General features: G+C 30.7%; 1 protein-coding gene across 1 annotated transcript in view; it reads left to right on the forward strand.

Moving 5' to 3' along the window:
* LOC131852023 (C3 and PZP-like alpha-2-macroglobulin domain-containing protein 8) overlaps positions 1-21,901 on the forward strand; it is a 126,933-nt gene that overhangs the window by 74,929 nt on the left and 30,103 nt on the right. Inside the window, exons 7-10 of the mRNA XM_059202593.1 lie at positions 6,634-6,762; positions 7,650-7,804; positions 14,457-14,574; positions 18,825-18,964. Of these exons, the coding sequence (XP_059058576.1) occupies positions 6,634-6,762; positions 7,650-7,804; positions 14,457-14,574; positions 18,825-18,964 (542 nt within the window). The remainder of the gene's footprint in view (positions 1-6,633; positions 6,763-7,649; positions 7,805-14,456; positions 14,575-18,824; positions 18,965-21,901) is intronic.

The following is a 21,901-nucleotide window of genomic DNA, read 5'->3' on the forward strand; positions in this document are numbered from 1 at the left end:
CCATCAATCTCATTACACCCAACGACACTCCGGTCTCGTCTAACTTCGCTTGTGTTTTTCTCTCAAACTTTATCCTTTCTCGAAAAGAGATTTACTTACGGATAAATAACTTTGGGAATGCAATTAATAAAATCTGAAAACTCTTCGCCTTTCCCCAATAATTAGGATTCGGTAGTGTTGTTATGGTGTTTTCTTTTGTTATTCCCTCGAAAGTAGTTTGTTGTAGGACGGAATATTTTTATGTTGTTTGTAACATGTTTCAAAAGACTGTAGGATCAGTCGGTTATCTACATATCCTATTCTTTTGGCATGAATTGAATGTATATTTTTTATTATATTTTTATTGACGGCCTCGGTGGTCTAGCGGTTTAGCACACTGCCTTACTTTCGATGCTCGCGGGTTCGATTCCTCGTACTGCATAAACACTTGATTCAAGAATATGATTGTTTGTATCGGTCTGGGTGTTTTATTATGTATACTACGTATGTATTTATGAAAAAATATATCTATGTATTTGTACCAGTTATCTAGTACCCATAACACAAGCTTTAGCTAGCATAACTTGGGTCTAGATGGCGCTATGTCAATTGTCCTGAGATTATTATTATTTAAATAACAAATTGTTGTACTTATATATGCCCCTTTCCTACAGGAGCTTGAATATCAATATCCAGGTCAAAAACCTATTAAATAATTAACAATAAGCCTATAGTTGCAATAGGTATGCAATTATAATTGGTTTATTAATACTAATCAGATTTCGAGAATTCTAATTTCAATACGTTAAAGACCCAAGTTTTTTATAAGAGTATAGTTTTAGATAATTTGCTATAACTATAATTAAATAATTATCCTAAGGTCCATGATATGTATAAAGTTACCACAATCTAATCACTGGGGTCAGTCTTGTTCAACAATTTTAATGCATAAAAACAAAGCTAAGCTACAAATACCCATAACTGATTCTGTATTTTCCTGATTCTCGTAGATATGGTACCATACTCCGCTGTAGCATTTAGATTAACATTTCCGCCCAACACTACACCACCGTTACGGGGACAATATAAAAGAACAATAGAAAACAAATGAGCTGTAAATTGACCACCATTCTCTGGGTAATGGCTTGAAAAAGGGTCCATAGTTACTACAAGAGGATCCATATGTCTGTCATATCTATATTTCATGAACCTTATGTTACGGTTATAAAGATTATAGTAGAATGCATTATTGATATGTTTTATAATTTTTATTGCATTCATTTTTAGTGTTATATTTAAACACAATACAAGTACTATGCAGTTTTAATTTTTCTTCAAAATATGAAATATTTTTTTATATGTAAAATAAACTATTTAACAAGAATGTACCATAATTTTTATTAGATTTCTCCAATCTGTAATACTCATAATTGACAAACAATACGTATGATTACTTAGCAATCCTAATTAACTCCTCTACTAATAAGGAATCTAAATCTATTGAGAGCAGTACCACAAAAATTATAGTCTATACATCTATACATATAAATAAAATTGGATAGAATATTAGATTGGATGTAATATTGACATAATCGGTTTTTACTACATTAATATAAATAAATACGGTACATACACCAAAATAACATTTTTTTAAATTTTTGTCTGTCTGTCTTTTTGTTCGGGCTAATCTCTGAAATGGCTGGACCTATTTTGACGGGACTTTTTTTGGCAGGTAGCTGATGTAATAAGGAGTAACTTAGGTTATTTTAATTTTAGTAAAATTCTTATATTTTAGAAATATAAATTTAACTTCCACGCGGACGAAGCCACGGGTACAGCTAGTGTAAAATATAAAAAATAACGTAATATTCATGTTACTCTAAACCTGTAATCAACTCTCATTAAATCCAACCATTATGACTACGTTTATCCAACAAAATAATTTCATCCACATTGATTTCAGATTAGAATTTTCCAAAACAACATAGAATTTCACTAATAAGAGTGTCTAGACGAGATCATTAGCACTTTTGGTAGATAAACTTAATTAACTGCAAACGAATTTAAATCTTATTAATTACGGCATAAAGTATAAAATCGTAAAAGTTGCTCACTACCCGTAATCCCCCAGTTTTCTGGCATGGAATGACCATCGCGCGTTTCCAGACCTTTCCTTACCAAACAGATTTCTTTTGAAGTACATTTCCAGTAAATTTGGCACGGCCCCTGCCATAGTCAGCACAGTTCACAAGATTACGGCGGTATTGCAGTGAATGCAAAAATACAGATAACAAAATGGAACAAAGGGATAGAAGCAACGGACACAGAAATTCCATTTGCATAGTCAATATCGTTATTGAATGGTAAATATTATTATGCTAATAAAAACAGAAAGGTAACAAGTTTGTAAAATAAGCTTGTAAAAATTTGCGTTTTGTTGTTTTACATGTTTGTCGGCATTATAATAAAAAGGGGCATGAATATAGTAAAAATCTCTACGAGAGTCGAACTGATTAACATATCTTTGACTTTCTTGGTTTAATGATGATATTCAATTTTATAAGAAATAAAATTCAACTTGGTAAATTGAGACCTGTATGAGTTGGTAAATTCTCATACACTTTCGAATTTAAGAGAGATTTTATAAATTCTTTTGATGTTTTAATGTTGTAACTGGGACTTCGTTGTATCCGCTATAGTAGAATATTTTATAAGGTTTTTTATATTTAGTTTATAAGGTTTACGTTTTTCGTTATTATTATTATTATTTCTATAATTAAGAAGCCTACTCTAAAATCTCTAATAATACGGCTCTCAGTCTATTAGGTGATTGTTACTTCACCCTGTTTGAAAATAAAAAAAGAATACGAAAAATCCTAGCAAAACAACCATTTGTTTTGACTGTATATATATTATACTATATATATATGATACTTGATATGATTTCTGTCTCCCCATAAATTAAATAGAGAGATATTTTCTTAAGAAATTGTCTGTATAGTCCGCTTCTAGCTCATGCCTCTAGCAATGAACGAGGGTCCAAGACACGAAGACCTTTTCCATCTAATAATTATGGCCAGTCTTTCGGAAATTATTGGAACAGAATTCGTTTTCGATAAAAGCAACTGGAATATTGAATCCTTGAAGTGCGCCAGACCTCTTTTATGGTCCCTGGTGTTTATAATTTGATCTGAATCCAATAAAATCCGGTTATATGCATAGAATGTATTTTTATACTGCAGATTTTATAAATTCTGACCCTTTGCCCTTATTGGAACCGAAATGGGTGTTTGTTCCCTTTGCTAATAAATCATTGCGGACTCAATGTTTGCATTTCAATCTCACTTGTGAAAATTATATTGTCAGAATGAAGAGAAAATTTATATAATGATTTTTAATATACCTGTATAATGATGTAACTCCAAATCTTTATATAATTATCTGTATATTTGAATAAAAACAATTCTGATGTAAATTTTTTTTTATTTGTAATTTGGTTTTTAATTTTAAAGGTGCTCATTTTCAATATTTTATGTGTACACGTGTTGTATTAATCCTACATCTTTCTGTTTTCAATTACATCAGAAAGGAAAAGAAAGAGAAACATAAACAGTTTCATTAATACCTGAGTATATTTACAATTGAATCAAGTATTTTTACATTATTATTTCAATGGAAAATTTTAATGGGTTTGAAAGTTCATAATCTGCAAAAGACTTACGTATTAAGCGTATAACTTATATTGTTTTTAAATAATCTTGATATTTATATAATCCAAGATCTTTTAATTTTTACATTACATACATAACTTAATATAACATCCGACAAGATAGATATAGTCCTACAAATGGAATACAGGATACAACCAAAAAGGAAAACACATTCGCCACTTGAGCTTCTAAATAAAATCATCAACTTGTTACACAGGGTTAAAAAGCAAATCGGATACTGAATTGCAGGAAAACCTTATATCCCCTTCCTCTACATATACTAGAGAATTCAATAAACATAAAAATAAAATGTAATAAAACTTCGTATCAGTCAGAAGCACGCGTGGGGTTCGGCATTTACGATATAGACATCTATGGTAAAAGGTTCAACGTGAGTGCGTAATGCTAAAATGAAACGTATTTTGTATTTATTGAATGTTTCCATTTGTATTTCTATTTGCACCAAAAAATAATTTTAAAAATAAATATATATAGAAAACACCAACGTCAATACAAACACTTATACTCATGAGTGCAAAACAAGTGTTTGCATCATGCGAAGAATGGAACCTGCGACCATCGGACGTAAGGCAGTATGCTAAACCGCGATACCAACGAGATCGTCCTTATTATGACCTATTTAAATAAAAATAGTATTGGTCTTTTTTATTAAAATGGAAGTTCAATTATTAGATACCATACGATGGGTAATTGGATGGGTAAATGGACGTAACGAATGTCATGATAGAATTGCCACAGGTCGGTCCATGTACTAAATAGAGGAGTTTTGAGGTTGCCATTTGGCAAGCTTTAGCCCAGCAATGGGATACAGATTACGGTTAAAATATACTAAAATAGTCGTAATATAATTCTCAGATAGATAAAAAATATAACTTAATTGACATAATGTTTTTTGTGTGTCAATCAGACTGGATTTTTTTAGGATCCACTAGTCGAGATAGAAATAATTTATGGACAGTGGGTTATGACGCTATATATCAAAGTAATTTCTTCTAGAGTATCCTGTTCATTGTAACTAACCTTCTATCCTTTATATACTAACTACTTGTAACTCATCATTTCGTTTGAGTGCCTTTTGAACTCTATCTTCTTTGATATAAGATCCTTATTTAATAAGAACTTTTCAATAGGTATATTTGTTACCTCATATTAACTACAGAAGTGTATCACATATTTTTCAATTCAAAACGGAATTTCAGTAGATAAAGATCTATCTTATAAGATATAAGAAACAGGACATATATAGTTCGCATAAATAGTAAAAAAAATCATTTTGGCAGTATATTCCTGGCATAATACTTGAACTCCGCAATTCCGCTCGGATGCGCCTGTTACGTGTCCGTATTTTACGTATATCATCCCCCATTTTTGCGGAACTGGAATATTTGAATATCTATGATTTACAGTAGCTGAATATTGTACAAACACGGCGAAATAAATTGTGAAATACGTTGCAACAGTATTGAATACTGTACTCTACATGCATACTATGATTTACTATTAAGTTTCTTCCGCATAAATTTTAAGAGGAAATATTTGCTTGTTAAATAGGGTCAGAATGTAATGGATCGATTTGAAAACTTGTTTTGCCATTAGAATCCTACAGTATCAGTTAACAAAAAATATAATAAAAAAAAATTGAATTAATAATATATAAATTTTCTAAATAATGTACATTAAGAAGAAAGTTTTTGGAATATCCAACTCAAAAATATATTAAATAAATAAAATGCACATATACATATCATCCTGTATGTGTTTAGTTATTTATAAATTTTGAAACATTGCGTATATTTTTGTTTTTCACCGGAACTGACTAGAATTCACTTCAAAAATTGTATGTTTCTAAATATTTTATACTAATCATATACTATAGATAATATTCCACTACTATCTATCTTCACATCTAATTCTGTTAAGATCCATTTAACTATTTAGACAGACTGACAGACACACTTTAAAACATTTATAATGTTAGAAGTATGGATTATTACTGCCATTATGTCCCGAAAGTAACGTTCACTCAAAAGCTTTTACGGCACAAGTAAACAAGTAAAAATCCTTTCAGACACATTTCTAATGCGCTGAGTTTGGCGATCCTCCAAACTGCCTCAAAAGAATGCTCTAAAATGCAATTAAACTAAACATAGCGTTAGCTTTATTGTGGTTATGTATTAAAAAATACCTATGTATATACTAACATGCAGTTTAGCACACTGTTTTACTTTGATACACCGAAGGTTGCGGGTTCGATTCCGCGTACGGTGCGAACATTTTGTTCTCATGAATACGATTGTTTATATCCGTCTGGGTGATTTTTATATATATATATTATATAAGTATTTACAAAAAATATATTTATAAATACACTATGTCAGTTCTCTAGTACCTATAGCATAAGTCTGCTTAGTGAGATATTATATGTTATTTCTAAACCACGCAGAGGTTGGTTCTTTGGACGGATAAAAGACTCTTCTTCATCTCTCATGGAAATATTCCATTACTATACATCTCTAGACCTACTTATAAATTAAAAGCAAAATAAGTACATTAATTACTTGTTCCTTAGTACGCGTAATAATTATATTTATGGAACTAAATGGTGCTTGGCACACAAACAAGCAACAAACAATCATTTACCAACAGATGATCCATATGATCATCTGTTGGTAAATGATTACCGTAGCCTCTATAGGCACGTATAATATTTAAGTATTTCCTAAATTTCATAGTTTTTATTTTCTCTTAATAGTTTCTTATGACATTTGTCAGACAGTCTTAACCTTTACTGGCATATTATAAAAATCATATAATATTGTTTTTTTTATTGTTATATAGAAGCATAGTTTTCAATTGAAGACTGCTATTGAAGAAGATATAATATTTTATTTTACTGTTAGTTTACAAATTTCTTCTATTTCAGGCGGAGCTAGTCGCTGTGGAAGGGAAAGAGATAGAGACGCATTATGTCCTCGCCAAAGAGAGAATTCGCCGTTGGAACTCAACATCGAAGTGCTATCTCTTGGTTGAGAACTTGCCGACTCCATTGCAGGTAATTATACTATGTCAAAATTCTCATTACCTTGCCGTATCATAATTTCTACTAGCACGGGAGTTAGTTTTCTTACTTTGTTACTTTTAAAAGATAGTGTAAACGATTATTTGTTAAATAAAACACAATTTACTTATATAAATCTTTAAATAACTATGTTTCAATATCATATAAGCACATATACTCTTAGCAACAGAGATATAAGTAAGTAATGGTATCTATAAATCCTAATTTCTCTAATGATCAAGTCTAAATAATTTTACTAATATTTTAATTATGAAAATTTCTTAGTATGGCTGGTTGGATATTTGTTATTTTTCACGTAAAAACTAGCGACCTGATTCAGACACTTTATAGTAAAATTGCTTATGTATATAATAAATACGGAATTATAAATAAGCTGTATAATTTCATGCGGATGAAACCGCGGGCACAGCTAATATGAAATAAATGAAATTGTTAACTTATTACTAACTCTAAAATATAAATAGTGAGTTAAGCCAAGTTTAAAAATGTACATATGACAATAGTTTAGTATTATGTAAAACAAACCATCTGTAGCCACTTTCAATCCTTAATAACTATTTAATATAAGAGCACGATATATATGGTAATTGATGTATTAAAAGCCATTAGATAAACTAGAACTCCAGATTTCGTAAATGCAGCAGTTACTGAACGGTAGGTTAGCATTTCTTACTGATTTATTGTCTCATAAAAAACCTAACCCACTTCTAGATGACTTCGGATTTTAACTATTTTAATTACTTTGATACTTGATACGAATTCGTGATTAAAATTTTTAATCACGAATTCGTATCAAGTATATAACAACTCGCTTCAATAATGATCTAGGAATTTAATATTTACTATTATTTTTACAACAGGCCGGCGGAATAGCAAGTGCAAGTGTATGGTCATCTTGCGGGTGCCGACAGCGCCTTCTAGCGGCTGTTACAAGTGGAGGACGAGCTGTACATTGGGCGGCTGTACCTGCTCCTATCCCTGCCAACAATACTGACTTATGCCGATTCAATTATACGTAAGTATAATAATAATTCGAAAAAGTAAACTTTGTACAAAGTCGACTGTGTGGGTACCATTTTTCTCACTTACTGTAGCAGTCAAGCAGCTTTATTTGTAAGCCGTGATTAGGGGTGAGATATAGCAATAAAATAACAGAGTATATTAGTTCACCGGTATGATAAAGAATGTACCATAAGCGCCACATATAAACTTAATGTTTCGCTTATGTAGATGTTCCACTTCCCATCACACCAGTCTTGAATCAGTCCGGATTGTTTTGCATTTTAGATTTTTATGAAAAAGAAGTGTATTAGTATATAAAAAGTAATTTACGACAAATGAATGAGTGAATACTAGTAATAACTTTTTATTCCGCGCACAGATAATAAACAAAACAAATAAAATGTGTATTATAACAACAGTGCATTGGCGAAATTAACAGAGAATATTTGAAAGTTCTAGTAATATGAAATGAATAAAACTGGAACTCATTACTGGAATCATTCCGCTAAATAAACTACAGTGTTTTACGTCTGATAAATCCAACATAAAAAAATATAGATTAATATGTTATATTGAAATTCATGCAAAATAGATGTTGACAATTGACTAACTCCTAAGTATTATTAGCAATGTAGATTATATATATAACCCCATTGCTAGCAACATACTATGTCAGGTTGACCTCCACGCGGTTCCCTTGGAAACCATTATGTTAAATTACTGGTTAATTTGCCACTATGGGCTAACTGACCAGACCTCATACTCATTTTATCATCCTCCACTGGTGTTTGCCATTGGTGCAGGTGCGTCCTCCATTAAGTTATCATTCAATATAAAAAACCCCCATCTGTAAGTATACTTTTATATATATTACGGTTATATTATTTACACTTTTTGTTTTGTTCAATCATCGCTTAGGGATTTTAATTACCTACATACTGGATTCAGGCTAATTATCGACTGTCGGCAAAGTTCATGATTGTATACGAGAAAGTTTGGTATTTAGGGAACTTTGGCAGGGGCTATCCTTTTTTTATGTCGGACAAAAGTTTCGTGACTCTCTTCTGCCCCTATATAAGTTATCCATTGATCGTTTTCATCAGTTTTTGTACGCGACAAATATAGTCTGTTTTGGACTAATGGTTTTTATACCAAAGTTTGCAATATTTGTTAATCAAAACCCATTGAAAATGTATAATATATATGTCTGTATACAAATCTATCTGAAAATATATGAATTATTAATTGAATGAACTTAATTCGATTTGATATGTTGTATAAGCTACAATTACTCATTTTATTATCGTTTGTGTACTTATATTTAATATTTAACTAAAAGATGTTAATATATATATATAATATTATATATATATAATATTTTTTATTTTTTTTTGTAATGGGAAAGGCAAACAAGCTTAATGTTAAATAAAGTGGTAACTGTCGCCTATATACATGAACAGCACTGCGGACATCACGTTGTCATGTGACGCCCGAGATACCGCTCATGGCTTGTCTTGTAGACGTCTAATTTTACTGTCTTATTACATCCTTCTACTGAAACACATCCACAAGCTGCTTGGCGGCTGAAGTTAGTGAGACAGAGGTACTTACGCAGACGACTTGACGCACTTACCTCTACCTTAGATAAGGACTTGTTAAGCTGTATGGATATTTACAAAACATCTTAAATCTTAAGTACTTTATTTTCACCGAGTACCATCCTTTAACTATCCACAATTCGTCACTGTTACCCAGATAATCGAGATTGCGCTTCTTCTGTTTTTTTTTTAATTTCCTCTAAAAGCTGTTTTAATGTCCGCTTAAGATTTGCCGCCAAGCCGAACGTTTACCAACAGCGTCACTGTGTTGGAACTTTTATTCGTAATTCTTTACACACAGCCTCTGTGTTTGAAACAAAGTTCTGTGTTTTGAAATTGGAAAAAGAACCATAAAAATGTCTGCCGACACTGTAAAGTTTATTCCTTGTGATTTATATGCATTTTGCGAAACGTCCGAAGTGGGTTCTTAAATTTTGACCCATTTCGTTGAAGTTGTCGGGAGCTGTTGTTGAATAAAGTTTTTATCGTCACTCCGCTTTACTTTGTGGAATTAATACTTGACTCAGCTGCTGGCGTTTATTTATCTTTTCTTTGTTTATAACTGCCGTATTGAGTAAAAAATCATTATTGCAATATGTTTATTTTATTATTTGTAGCACATTAAATACCGCATTATGTTTACAGCCTAACTTCGTGTAACGAAGATTATAGTAATGCTTATGCATATCAATATTTTTATATATTATTTTATCATTGATAGTGATTTTTATTTTCTCGGATACTTTACAAAGTCAATGTCAATCTCAGCTATTTCTATATGTGTTATATATATATTGCAGTTATCAAAAACAAAGTACTCTATGATGATTGTGGTATATCTAATACGTACTGAAATACAAGTATATGCCTTTTCTAATAAAACGTATTACCACATTCTATTCAAAAATATGGTAATACAATTTAATAAACTATACCATTTCTGTTATTTCGATTAGTGGTTTAACAGTTCTTCACTTATAGAAACTACATTATTTTTAAATGGGAATAATCCATTTCAGTTCTATGCACTATAATAAAAATATGAAACATACGAATAAATGAATACAAAATATCGTTCAATGTATCTATGTCGGCGAGGGAACAAGATTATGGTGGTTTTGATGAATGATCCTCGCGGGTCATACAGGGTTTTCACCAATTCTGTTCGTTCGTATTTTTTGTTTACCTATACCTATAGGGACCATGTTCAGTAAATTATATCAACCCTAAAAATCTGTAACACTTCATAACCATTTATATACGTAGAATTTGAAATGATGAAATTTCGGCCACAATTGAGTTAACCCTAATTCAATATTTAGATTTGTTCTTACTTACTAATCGCATTTACTATATTTGTATTAGATGAAATCTGAAGTGTGTCTGGTTGTCTATTTAATTATCATATTTTCACGAATCTTAATGAAAAATGAACCGGGGGTAAAGTATGGGACGAAAATTTATGCAAACGAAGTCCCGTGTAACAGATAGTATTCATATATATTCCAATTGTAAATATGCATGTATCTAACTGCCCAATTTTTGCTACTTTTAAAGGAATTGATTTAAAGGAATATTCGTGTTATTTGGATTTTAATTAAATTACTTATACTATTGCTTACACACATAGTTAGACATTAGCTATGTATGTATAAGCTATTTCAATAAAATCCGTTCAACCGTTTAGTCGCGAAAATGTATCAAACAGTTATACAGATAGACTTTATTTTCGTATTTAAAATATTAGTAAGCAGTATATTCTAATTGCAAATAGGTATACATACGAGTACATATGTCTAACTATTTATGAGCCCCCCGCTTAAGGGGATTGTTAGTAATATGGTCATCTCTGATGTGAATCGCTGATGATCTTACTGCTAGCAATGTACCATGTCAGGTTGACCTCCACGCGGTTCTCTCTGGAAACTGTCGCTAAAATTCTTGGTGAATTTGTCATGATGGGCTAACTGACCTGACCATATACAACACCATCATACTCATCTTATCATCCTCCATTGGTGCCCCGCCAGCGTAAACCGTTAGCGCAGGCGGGTGCACCATTCCATTATCATCCATAAATAAAAACTATTTATAAGCACTGTTTTAAATTTGACACGTTCATTATTTGTACTTACCTATAAATCCCGCGATTTACTAATTATACGTATATATTAGCAATCAATATCGACTCCTCATTGTAGGTACACAAACTGTGACATCACAACAATCAGTGTCAAGTTATTTGCTCCCAAGTGCATATACTTGCTGTGGGGAGATACGTCATTTGAATACACAGCATGACGTCCGTGTACCATTTAATGAGTTCCAGTCTCATGTAGTGTGACCATAAATTCACAACTTAGACGGACAAAAATCTATTTTCACGCGTATTAGTTAAAATGTAAAATACAACTTTTATTTCTACACATTAAGTTAAATAGAAAAGGTTAAAAGAAAAAAATTCTCATATCCATATAAGGATAACGGACGACCAAACATCAAAATGCAATTTTCCTTTATGAGAAGAACTATCATCCAAAATTAATATCGGAACTGTCCTAATATGGTATTTGACACTCATGACAGAAGTTCACAATTGTCTTAAATGTAACAACATTATATTGGTTTTGATATGTTCATGCAATGTAGAAGAAATAGAAATAAATCCATCAAAAATAAATATCGGAAATATCCTAAAAAGGTATTTGTAAGAGTTGGTCACCGTTTGTCTGTACAGCACTCGTGACAAAGGCCGGAAAGTTCACAATTGGATTAAATGTAACAACATGATATTCGAGTATCGAACAAGCCTTTGATATTTTCATGCGCCATTCACCACTGGATAGGAATTTGACAGATTTTCGATATCGTATTTTTATTACACACTCCGCATGACACGGAACTATTGTGTGCAATATTCTTTTTTATATTTGCAGTACAGTGCATACTAAAATATTGGTGAAAAAGTACGGTGTTCAAAAATGGTATGGATTCGTAGAAAAAGTAATAAATGGCTTATAGTGTTGTATGTTGTATTTATTTGTTTAACTTTATTTCTTTGCTAAAAATAACGCCTGTTTAATATATAAACAGCAATATGAACTTAGAATAATATTAACCATATATTACACTAGCTCTTATTAGCGTATTTATCTACTTTATTTTGAGATAAAAAATAGCCTATATCCGACCTCTTAATACATAATATATCTTTGCGTGAAATTTCATTTGGGATCCCAACGGCGTTAAGCCACTTAAGAAAAGGTAACACAAAGACAGAAACTTTTGCATTTATAATACTAGCTCTTACTCTATACTTTGTCTGCTTTCTGTTGAGATAAAATAGCCTATGTCCATTTTGTCCTACAATCTATTTTCACGTCTTTTCTTAAGATAAACGGATCTTTATGCTGTTATTTAACAGACAAACTGATATTTTCGCATTTATAATATTGATGCATTACAAATCTTTGAATTATTGAGCTATTTCTATACTACAACACGCATGTATTAGACAGATAAAACTTCTTTTTGAATCACTCTATTTATTGCTTAAGTTCTCTTGAAAAATGTATATATATACTGGTAGATATAATTTGCAAACATAATAATAAAGATATACAAAAAAATAAACCAGAACAAGAATTGACAATGTCATATATATTTTTCTATATTTTTTAGACAAAATACATAAATATATAAAGGTGCGTCGGCACATTCTCATTAAAATCTGTCACGATATATAAGATATAAAAGAACAAACGCCGATATTTTTTTACACTATATAAATGATATGTAAAATTATATATTGCGTAGTATATTATATAAAAACGAGAACGTAACCACAGTGTCTTACTAATGCAATAAATGACTCCCAACGTAACTGTTTGGACGAGAAAAATTCCTGGCAACCCACACGACTCCTCGGTGAGCCATAGCGAACAATATATGGCTTGTGAACTTTTAACTTGACCATATCACCAAAATATTTAAACTTAATCTCTAGTTACAATAAATTTATACGGAATGCAAATTTATTGCATGTATTATTTATATTATTAACCGGGTTTTAACACGAATAATTTTATGGATAATAGGTAGTGTGTATAGTTTTTTTTTTATGGATGATAATGGAATGGTGCACCCGCCTGCGCTAACGGTATACGCTAGCGGGGCATCAGTTAAGGATGATAAGATGAGTATGAGGTCGTCATGAGCTGACTGGAGCCATAGCGACTAGGTGGCCGTCGAGACCTATATTTGCCATAAAATTATTCGTGTTAGGACCCGGTTAATAATATAAATAATGTACATCAAACATGAAAGTTTAAAAATATGGTTCTACCATGTACATAATTGTTTTATAACAAACCCAGTAGGGTTTTCTAATTGGTTTAAACTAATATCCATCGGATGTTTCTCGTTAATTCCTTTCTATAGTTGAAAGATTTTATAAACATTTAATACATTTTTGACAAAAGAAAATATAATCAGTTTTCATTATAAAATTAGTTTAAATAGATTAATTGTTACATGTACAGTAGAATGCAGGATGAAATATTAACAAAGTGGAATGATGCGGATCTGGGGGAGGTAGATGTAACTAATTACTCTATCGTGTTCACATCGTATATGACATGTTGTTCTCCTTAACTGACAAGTATCTATATCATTACCTCTTTCATTTAAGTAAGTCTCTTTATAAGTCGAAGATGACTTATAGGATGAATGAAATAAAATTGAGTTAGAATTGTATATAAATACTAGCTGTTTTCAAGGTTTCACCCGCATGATATGGCTATAGCTTATGTATTGTTTTGATGTTTATAACTATACTAAGTTTCATCAAAATTCATTTAGTAGTTTTTTCATAAAAGAGTAACAAACATTCAGCTATACTCACAAACTTTCGCGTTTATACTATGAATAAGATAAACAATAATAAAAGCCAAGGGCGCTTGGTGTTCTCTGACCGATTAATAATTTTAAATTGTCATTTTCATTTACCAATTCTATAGAAATAAGTAACAATAAATGTATGCCTTACATTATATATATTACTTGCAGATTCCCAGTGACAGCAGACATGGCGCCAGTCAGTTCTCTTCTCGTTTACTATGTGACGGAGGCAGGCGAACCGGTGAGCGACGTCGCTAGCTTCCACGTCCGATTACTGCATAAAGAAGTAAGTTTTAGTACTTTTGTTAGATAGCATAATTTCAAGTAGTAATGTATTAAGTGGATATAATAATAATAATCTCAGGACAATTCACACAGCGCCATCTAGTCCCTAGTTAAGCTAGCTGAAGCTTGTGTTATGGATACTAGATAACTGATACATATACATAGATTTTTTTTCGTAAATACATACATATTATACATAGAAAACACCCAGACCGATACAAACAATCATACTCATGAATACAAATGTTTGTGCCGTGCGAGGAATCGAACCCGCGGCCATCGGATGTGAAGCGGTGTGCTAGACCGCTATACCACCGAGGTTGTCTATATAAAGTATTAAGTACATAGGTGGAAATAAAAACTATACTACTACGTTAAGTTAAAAAAATAGTACTGTACTGTTCCTTAGTAATAATATGTAAGAATAATAAATATGTTATAAAGGTCAATAAAAGGAAATAAATTATATTTAGTCATTAATTGTCCTACTATTATCTCAATATTTTTTTCAAAAAGACCAATTTTAAACAATTCAAAAGCAGTAACAACTGTTTTTAAGTGGGTGAATTCCGTACTTTTCTGTTGTAACGATAAAAAAATTATATATTACATCAAATTTGTTATTAATTTGTATAATAACGTTTCTTGTTTAATTCAGTGAAATACAAAATGTTACTGTCAATATTAACGTAATCTTGTTTGCAATTCTAATGAAATAAAAAAAAACAATATACGGATAACTAATTTGATATTGACAGATTTATTATCCAGATATTAGTCTATAGTCAAATAGTCTTTTAAAGATATTATATTATATGGTAAAAGAGATGATAAGAAGATCATATAATAAGATCTTTAAAATAATATGTTTTATTGCAGATTAATATCTTATATTAATATGTAGTATGTATTATTATTGCCGTTATAATATACAATAATTTAATAAATTATAGAGTTACTTTTAGATGTATGAGACTCCTAATAACGTAAAAATTCAATTAATTATGATTAAATTAAATTTAGACAATAGGAACGAGTACTATACAATACACTAGTAAAATAAAATTAACTACCGCTTAGCTATATATATATATATATATATATATAATTTAAATATGGTTAAAAATTCTGCAGAATATTTACAAACCTCAGTCATATTTTATATTATTTGATTTCATATTCTCGATGGAGAACATACGTCATATATAACTGTACAGCTTCATACTTGTAATTATATGTTGATCAAATAAACGCAGCATGTGGATATAATATTCATTTAACATCTTAAAATGAAATTGCTATGGCACGAAGTTAATTGTCGTACTCATGTTTGATGTGAGTACCAATAGTATTAATATTCTCGAGTAATAATAGTAGTAATTACAGAGTCAAATTGTTAGAGTTGATATTATTAAGTAATCATTATTAATACCCAGTATTCTTGTATATGTATCGGACAATAAAACTTATTTGACATAGAAACGTGCAGGGTAGTAAAAATTCATGTACCGGACTTTCATTTAATGTTACATACAGACACCTAAACAAGTAAAAAATGTTAAGAAACTATATTATAAAAAAATATTGGTTTTTGTGCCAGTTCTTCTCAATTAAATCTATTGACTGAACTGGACGATAGGGAAAAAATAGCAACACAAAAATCTTGATTTGGGCAAGTAACTACTAATATTGTACATGAATTTTGTGATAATGTTTAAATTATGAATGTGTAAGAATCCAACAGCTTAACGAAATTTACGAATTTTTAGTACTACGTGAAAATATAATTAATTACAAAATTATATTGTAATATTATAACGATGTAATATTATGACGGCCTTGGTGATCTAGTTTAGCACACCGCATTACGTCTGATGGTCGCAGATCCGATTCCTCGCACGGTGCAAACATTTGTAGGTATTCATGAGTATGACTGTTTTTATCGCTCTAGGTGTTTTCTATGTACATTGTTTATAGAATAGTAATTGAAAATCATTTATTATAAAAAAAGCACTTTTGAATAGTCATTACATTTTTTTTAATCTACCGCTATTATGTAATTACAATATAAAAATCAAACTATTTTTTATGTACCCATAATACAAGTTCTGTTTACCATGGGATTGGATGACGTTGTGTGAATATTATTATTAATATTTTTTACTAACTATAATTATTATTTTTTACAAATAAAAATAGAATTTATTAAGAACCTCTCTACTAATAATGAGATACTCATATAATGCCATAACATGCCGCTTTGTTATTTATTATTATAATGTACAATTTTATAGTAAACCATATAACTCGATAGATTACAATGTCCCATGAAAGTTGCATCTAAACCCCTTATTTTACAGTCTGATGAATCAGCTGGCGTGAAATTGAAATAGCGTTTACAAAGCTTAATTACTATGCCGCCGAGTTATAACTTACACGTTAAAGTTAAATATTGTATAGAATTTGCTTAGTCCTCTTCTTATGAGAGGTATGCTAATAATATAGCTAACATGTTACACTGCATGTACTAAATACACATGTTACACGTGTTGGTCTCGTACGTATATTACGTAATGAACTTATGATGAATTTAGAATTATAAATACGCTTGTAACTAATTTTTCTATGCCAATTTAACGTAAAATAAATTTAAAATACTCACGTATTTTTATATGTAAAACTCGTATGTTCATAAATGATTTAAAGAAATGCTTCTTAAAAATTTATTAAGTGAAGTAATAAATTTAATTTAAAAACAATACAGGTTAAATTTATTGTTATAATTGATTAATGATTAATTTATGAACCATTTATTTCAATCTAGTATGATATTCAATCTATATGAGATTTACATAAATGCTTCTTAGATATATCCAAGAATAGTATTGACTTTTTCATCGTAACAACCGTTAAAAGGATAAACACGTATCAGGTATCTAATAAAAGAAATTAAAATAGTTTTTTTCCGTATAATAAATTATTTTGAGGTATTTTTGTAATGCCAATGTGAACCTGTAAGTATTTACTAAGAGTTAAAGTTATTTTATTTAATATATTTATTAGTATTTTCATTGATATTTATAGCCATTTAAAGATATTCTTCGATTAATCTGATTAAATATATTGAGTTATACATTTATCTATTGCGAGTAGCTTTATAAATAGCAAACTTCAGAGTTTAACTGAATATGCTTTATCAGATTTTACAGCGGTCATGTCTTTATTTGTTCATAGTGTTTTCGAATTTAAACAAATTTAAATGGTTTTTCGTACATGAATGATATCTCGCGACATAATCTCATTGGCAATAACGTTGGGTTTAATTAACGTGCCCTTTAATGAAAGGAAATTCGTTGACGGTTAAAGGGTGCTTTTAAGACCGCCTATAATTCCGGCAATTCCATCCGAAATCGTTTGAATAGGCTTGTTTTATACCAATTCAGATGTAGGCTTTAGAGACAGAAGCTAATTTTGTGAATTTAATTTGCATGTGGAGATGAGACATAATTAGGCAATTTTACTTTAAAACTCTTTCAAAACTTCGCTGTTGAACTTTATTTTGTATGCAAATATTATATTGTTTTTAATAAGAATAACACACATACACTTACTGTCTGGTCTGGTATCCCAGATGGAGTAGTCAGATGCATTGTCAACTGTCGATGTTGTGGTGACTCCAATAGTTGATAATACCCATATTTCGCTCGGTATATTTTGAATCCTTAACCCCTTAATCCTCCAACCTTACCCCCGTCTCTTAGTTTGAGATTGGTGTTTTGTATTAGCCAGATTAGAACTTACAACCTCATAACAATAATAACAACATATTCAGAATATAGACAATTGATATCTTACTTATTAAATTTTATATTTATTAATTTATTAAATTTATTAAAGTATATGACCCATTCCTTTTTAACTTTGGTCAAAAGTCATAAATGTAGTAGACTAAAATTGATAATAGCTCACACCATATCATAACAATACGGTAATATTGAGTAGATTCATACACAAATAAAAAAAATCAAAATAAAACACACATTACAAAGCAATCGAATTCGCAGTAGTAATTAGTGAACACTGTTCGAACACTCGCTGAAACAACATTTAGGTTCTAAAGTGTGAGGATGAATTTTCTTTAGATGTTTGTGACACGATAACAAAAACTAGTATTTGTAGGCATCTTGTCAAAACAGAATCTATCTTAATAAGTGGACAATAAATTAATAAAAGACTTGTAATTCTAACCAGGTAGCAGTTGCCATAGAAGAGCGACGGTGGTGGTACCCGCGTGCGACCCTGCAGATGAGGGTCCTTGCCCCTCAGGACTCCACCATGTGTCTAATTGGAGCTCGTGCACCACCTGATACAAGATTCGATCCTCATCAATCGTAAGTAGATTTTACCTTTAACTCCCGGAACGAGCTCGGTCGTCTGGCGGCACATAACACATTGCTACAGTTAATGGTAGCGAGTTCGACCTCCGCCTAATTTAAAAGTTTGTATTAATGTGTATAGTTTTTCTGAATGTATTTATTTACAAAAATATATGTTTAAGTTGGTATATATACGTGTAAGTGTAATAGGTCATCAACAAAGTACCATTAGTACAAGCACTTAATCATTTTGTCGCTGTGTTAGTTGTCAGGTTTATTTGTTTGTTCCTGAACAGTTTATCTACAAGAATTATTTTTTATTATATAGAAAAAAATATTGTTTATTATATAGATCCAACATGACAAAGTATTATATAAATTACTATATATTTAAAGAATTATGTAAATCCATATCACGAAACTTACAAATAAAATGTGCTCCATTTTTGGGGCAGTCAGAAATCTAACCATTTAATATACGCAGAAAACAAATATTTGTGGTTTGTAATATCTAAGTATTGAATGTTGTATGTAATGTAATATCTAATTATTACAATAAGATCTTGTTTACCTCAAGTACAACGAATCTTTCCGTTCGTTTCCAAAATATTAGTAAAATAAATACTGTCACGCCAACTAAGTCACTGGTGTTTGCTAGCCATAAATAAATATTCTAATTTAAAGCAAAAGAATTTTACATCGAGGAACGTGGATAATTGTAAATATTTGTACTTCCGATCAACTGATGGTCTTTTCGTTCATATTTTCTTGCTTTTTTTGCAACGCTACACGCTGATATCGTTTGCTGTTACTTTTTAATTTCGATTTTTATTTTATTTCGAGATAAATATTTCGCAGCCGCGGTGGTTTAGTGAAATAGCACACCGCCTTACTTCCCCTGGTTGAGGGTCCGATTCATCACACGATGTATTCATGTGTATAATTGTTTATATTTTTCTGAGTGTACATCATGTATGTATTCCAAAAAAAAATGTATCCATAACTCAAGCTCTGGTTAGCTCAGTTTCATAGTCTAGTGTGAATTGTACTGGTTTTTTATTAAACTTAAACTGGTAGTGAGACAATACTACGAAAGTCACCTGCTGAGTACCTCACTATTACCTATTTCAGACGCCAATCAGCTTACTTTATAAGCTGTGTATCGATTATAGGGTAAATTTAGATAGTGATATTACAGAATAAGAGGTGTGACATCTTATAGTGATGAGTATCACGTTGTCACATGATAACATGATGCCCGATGATCAGTACTGTTCATGTATATAGGCGACAGTTACTTATCATAAGGTGGGTCGGTAGCTTCTTTGGGAAAACGTAAAAATATATTAGTTAAGAAATCAGTGCAGAACTGGCAGAGAAATAGCTTTTTTAATTTCCTATGTTTACAGTTTCGTTCTAAGAAAATAACGCTTTAGAAAATAATATTAATACCTTATACTAAAGAATTTCTTAAAGTGCTTTCTCGGTAGATTTATTCAGTGGACATAAATATAACTTGTTAGACAAACTTAGCCTTATGGTAAGATTTAATTCCCAATAATAATTTACTTGTCTGTTTATTATAATATCTACTATGTAGGTTTAGAATAAGTAAAGACATCTTGTATTTATTCTAATATTACGAATGTGTGCCTGTCTGTTTGTTAGCTTTTCATGACTAAAGCTGAATTTAATTTCAAAATAAAGCAGATTAAATTGCGGGGTCCAGCTAGTTTCACATAAAAAATACAGTTTAATTGGATATATATTTTGTCTGCTCTGTGTAGTCTGTTAATAGAAAAATATCTGTGATGTTATCTATAGGCGTAGTAATAAATTGTGTATATGAGACGTACATACAATTACATATAGCACTCAAATTGCATGACAATACCAACTGTTACTCGAAGCGAAATATCATTACAGTCAACCGAACTCGATTAATATTTATTGTAAACATAGGGGCAGTATTCATGTTATATTTTAATTACACGTATAATTAGAATATTATTGTTTTAATACTTTTTTATGTGAGTCAAATGATAAAAACTTTGTAGCCCATCTGATGATGGTATCCTTCATGCGTTACCATTCTTCATGGTCATACTTTTATTCTTCGTAGTTACAACATCGTAAATTGTTTATACCAATTAATACTCATGTATGATTAGATGATATCTTTTTCAGTCCTTACAATTGATAGATTTACTCATATTTTTACATAAAAAAGCTCGCTTTGCCTCATTGCATTGGCTTTATAAAATTATTTGTCGTCCGTGCAGTCTGTTATAGTAGTACTCATTTATGCAACGCACTTACAATTCCCCTGCTGTTACGAGTGCTCATGGGGGCCGGTAATCACTTACCATCAGATGAGCCGCAAAAACGTTTGTCCCCTATGCTATAAAAAAATAAAAGAACCGCGCTCTTGTCGGTAAAACTCTTGCCACTTCCCACAAAATGTTGATGAATTTAATTTAAGATTAGATTAATTTTGTATGCATGTAACACTTTATAATTTATACGTATACTAGAATATTAGAAGGAAGTTAAATAAAAAATGTATAGCAAAGTAATATATTTTTTAGCGGTTATTGTATTGTACACTGTTGTTGTATGGAAGTTGAAATTAAATAGTTTCCACAATACTCGTATTTGTCACAAAAAATCACAATAACTTTATCATTCCGAGTAAGTTCGCTCAAGTGGCAACACACGTACGGACATGTATTTTCATGTGAGACAGCAAAGCTGTATATATAGCATTATAAATATACAACCATGTCACACAATGAAGACACGATTCATCTTTCTGTTGATCTGGTGGGAGGTAATTCAGCGGAAATATTTGCTGAGTTCCCGCCTGTCTGAATGCGACTCCTTTGAGTTTCCTGAATCAGTGATATGTTTTACAAGCGAATGATTCGATTGAAGCTTTACAGATAGATGTTG

This window comes from Achroia grisella, unplaced genomic scaffold, assembly GCF_030625045.1.
Source record: "Achroia grisella isolate CSIRO2021 unplaced genomic scaffold, CSIRO_AGI_Agris_v1 utg821, whole genome shotgun sequence".
Classification (NCBI taxonomy): Eukaryota; Metazoa; Arthropoda; class Insecta; order Lepidoptera; family Pyralidae; genus Achroia; species Achroia grisella.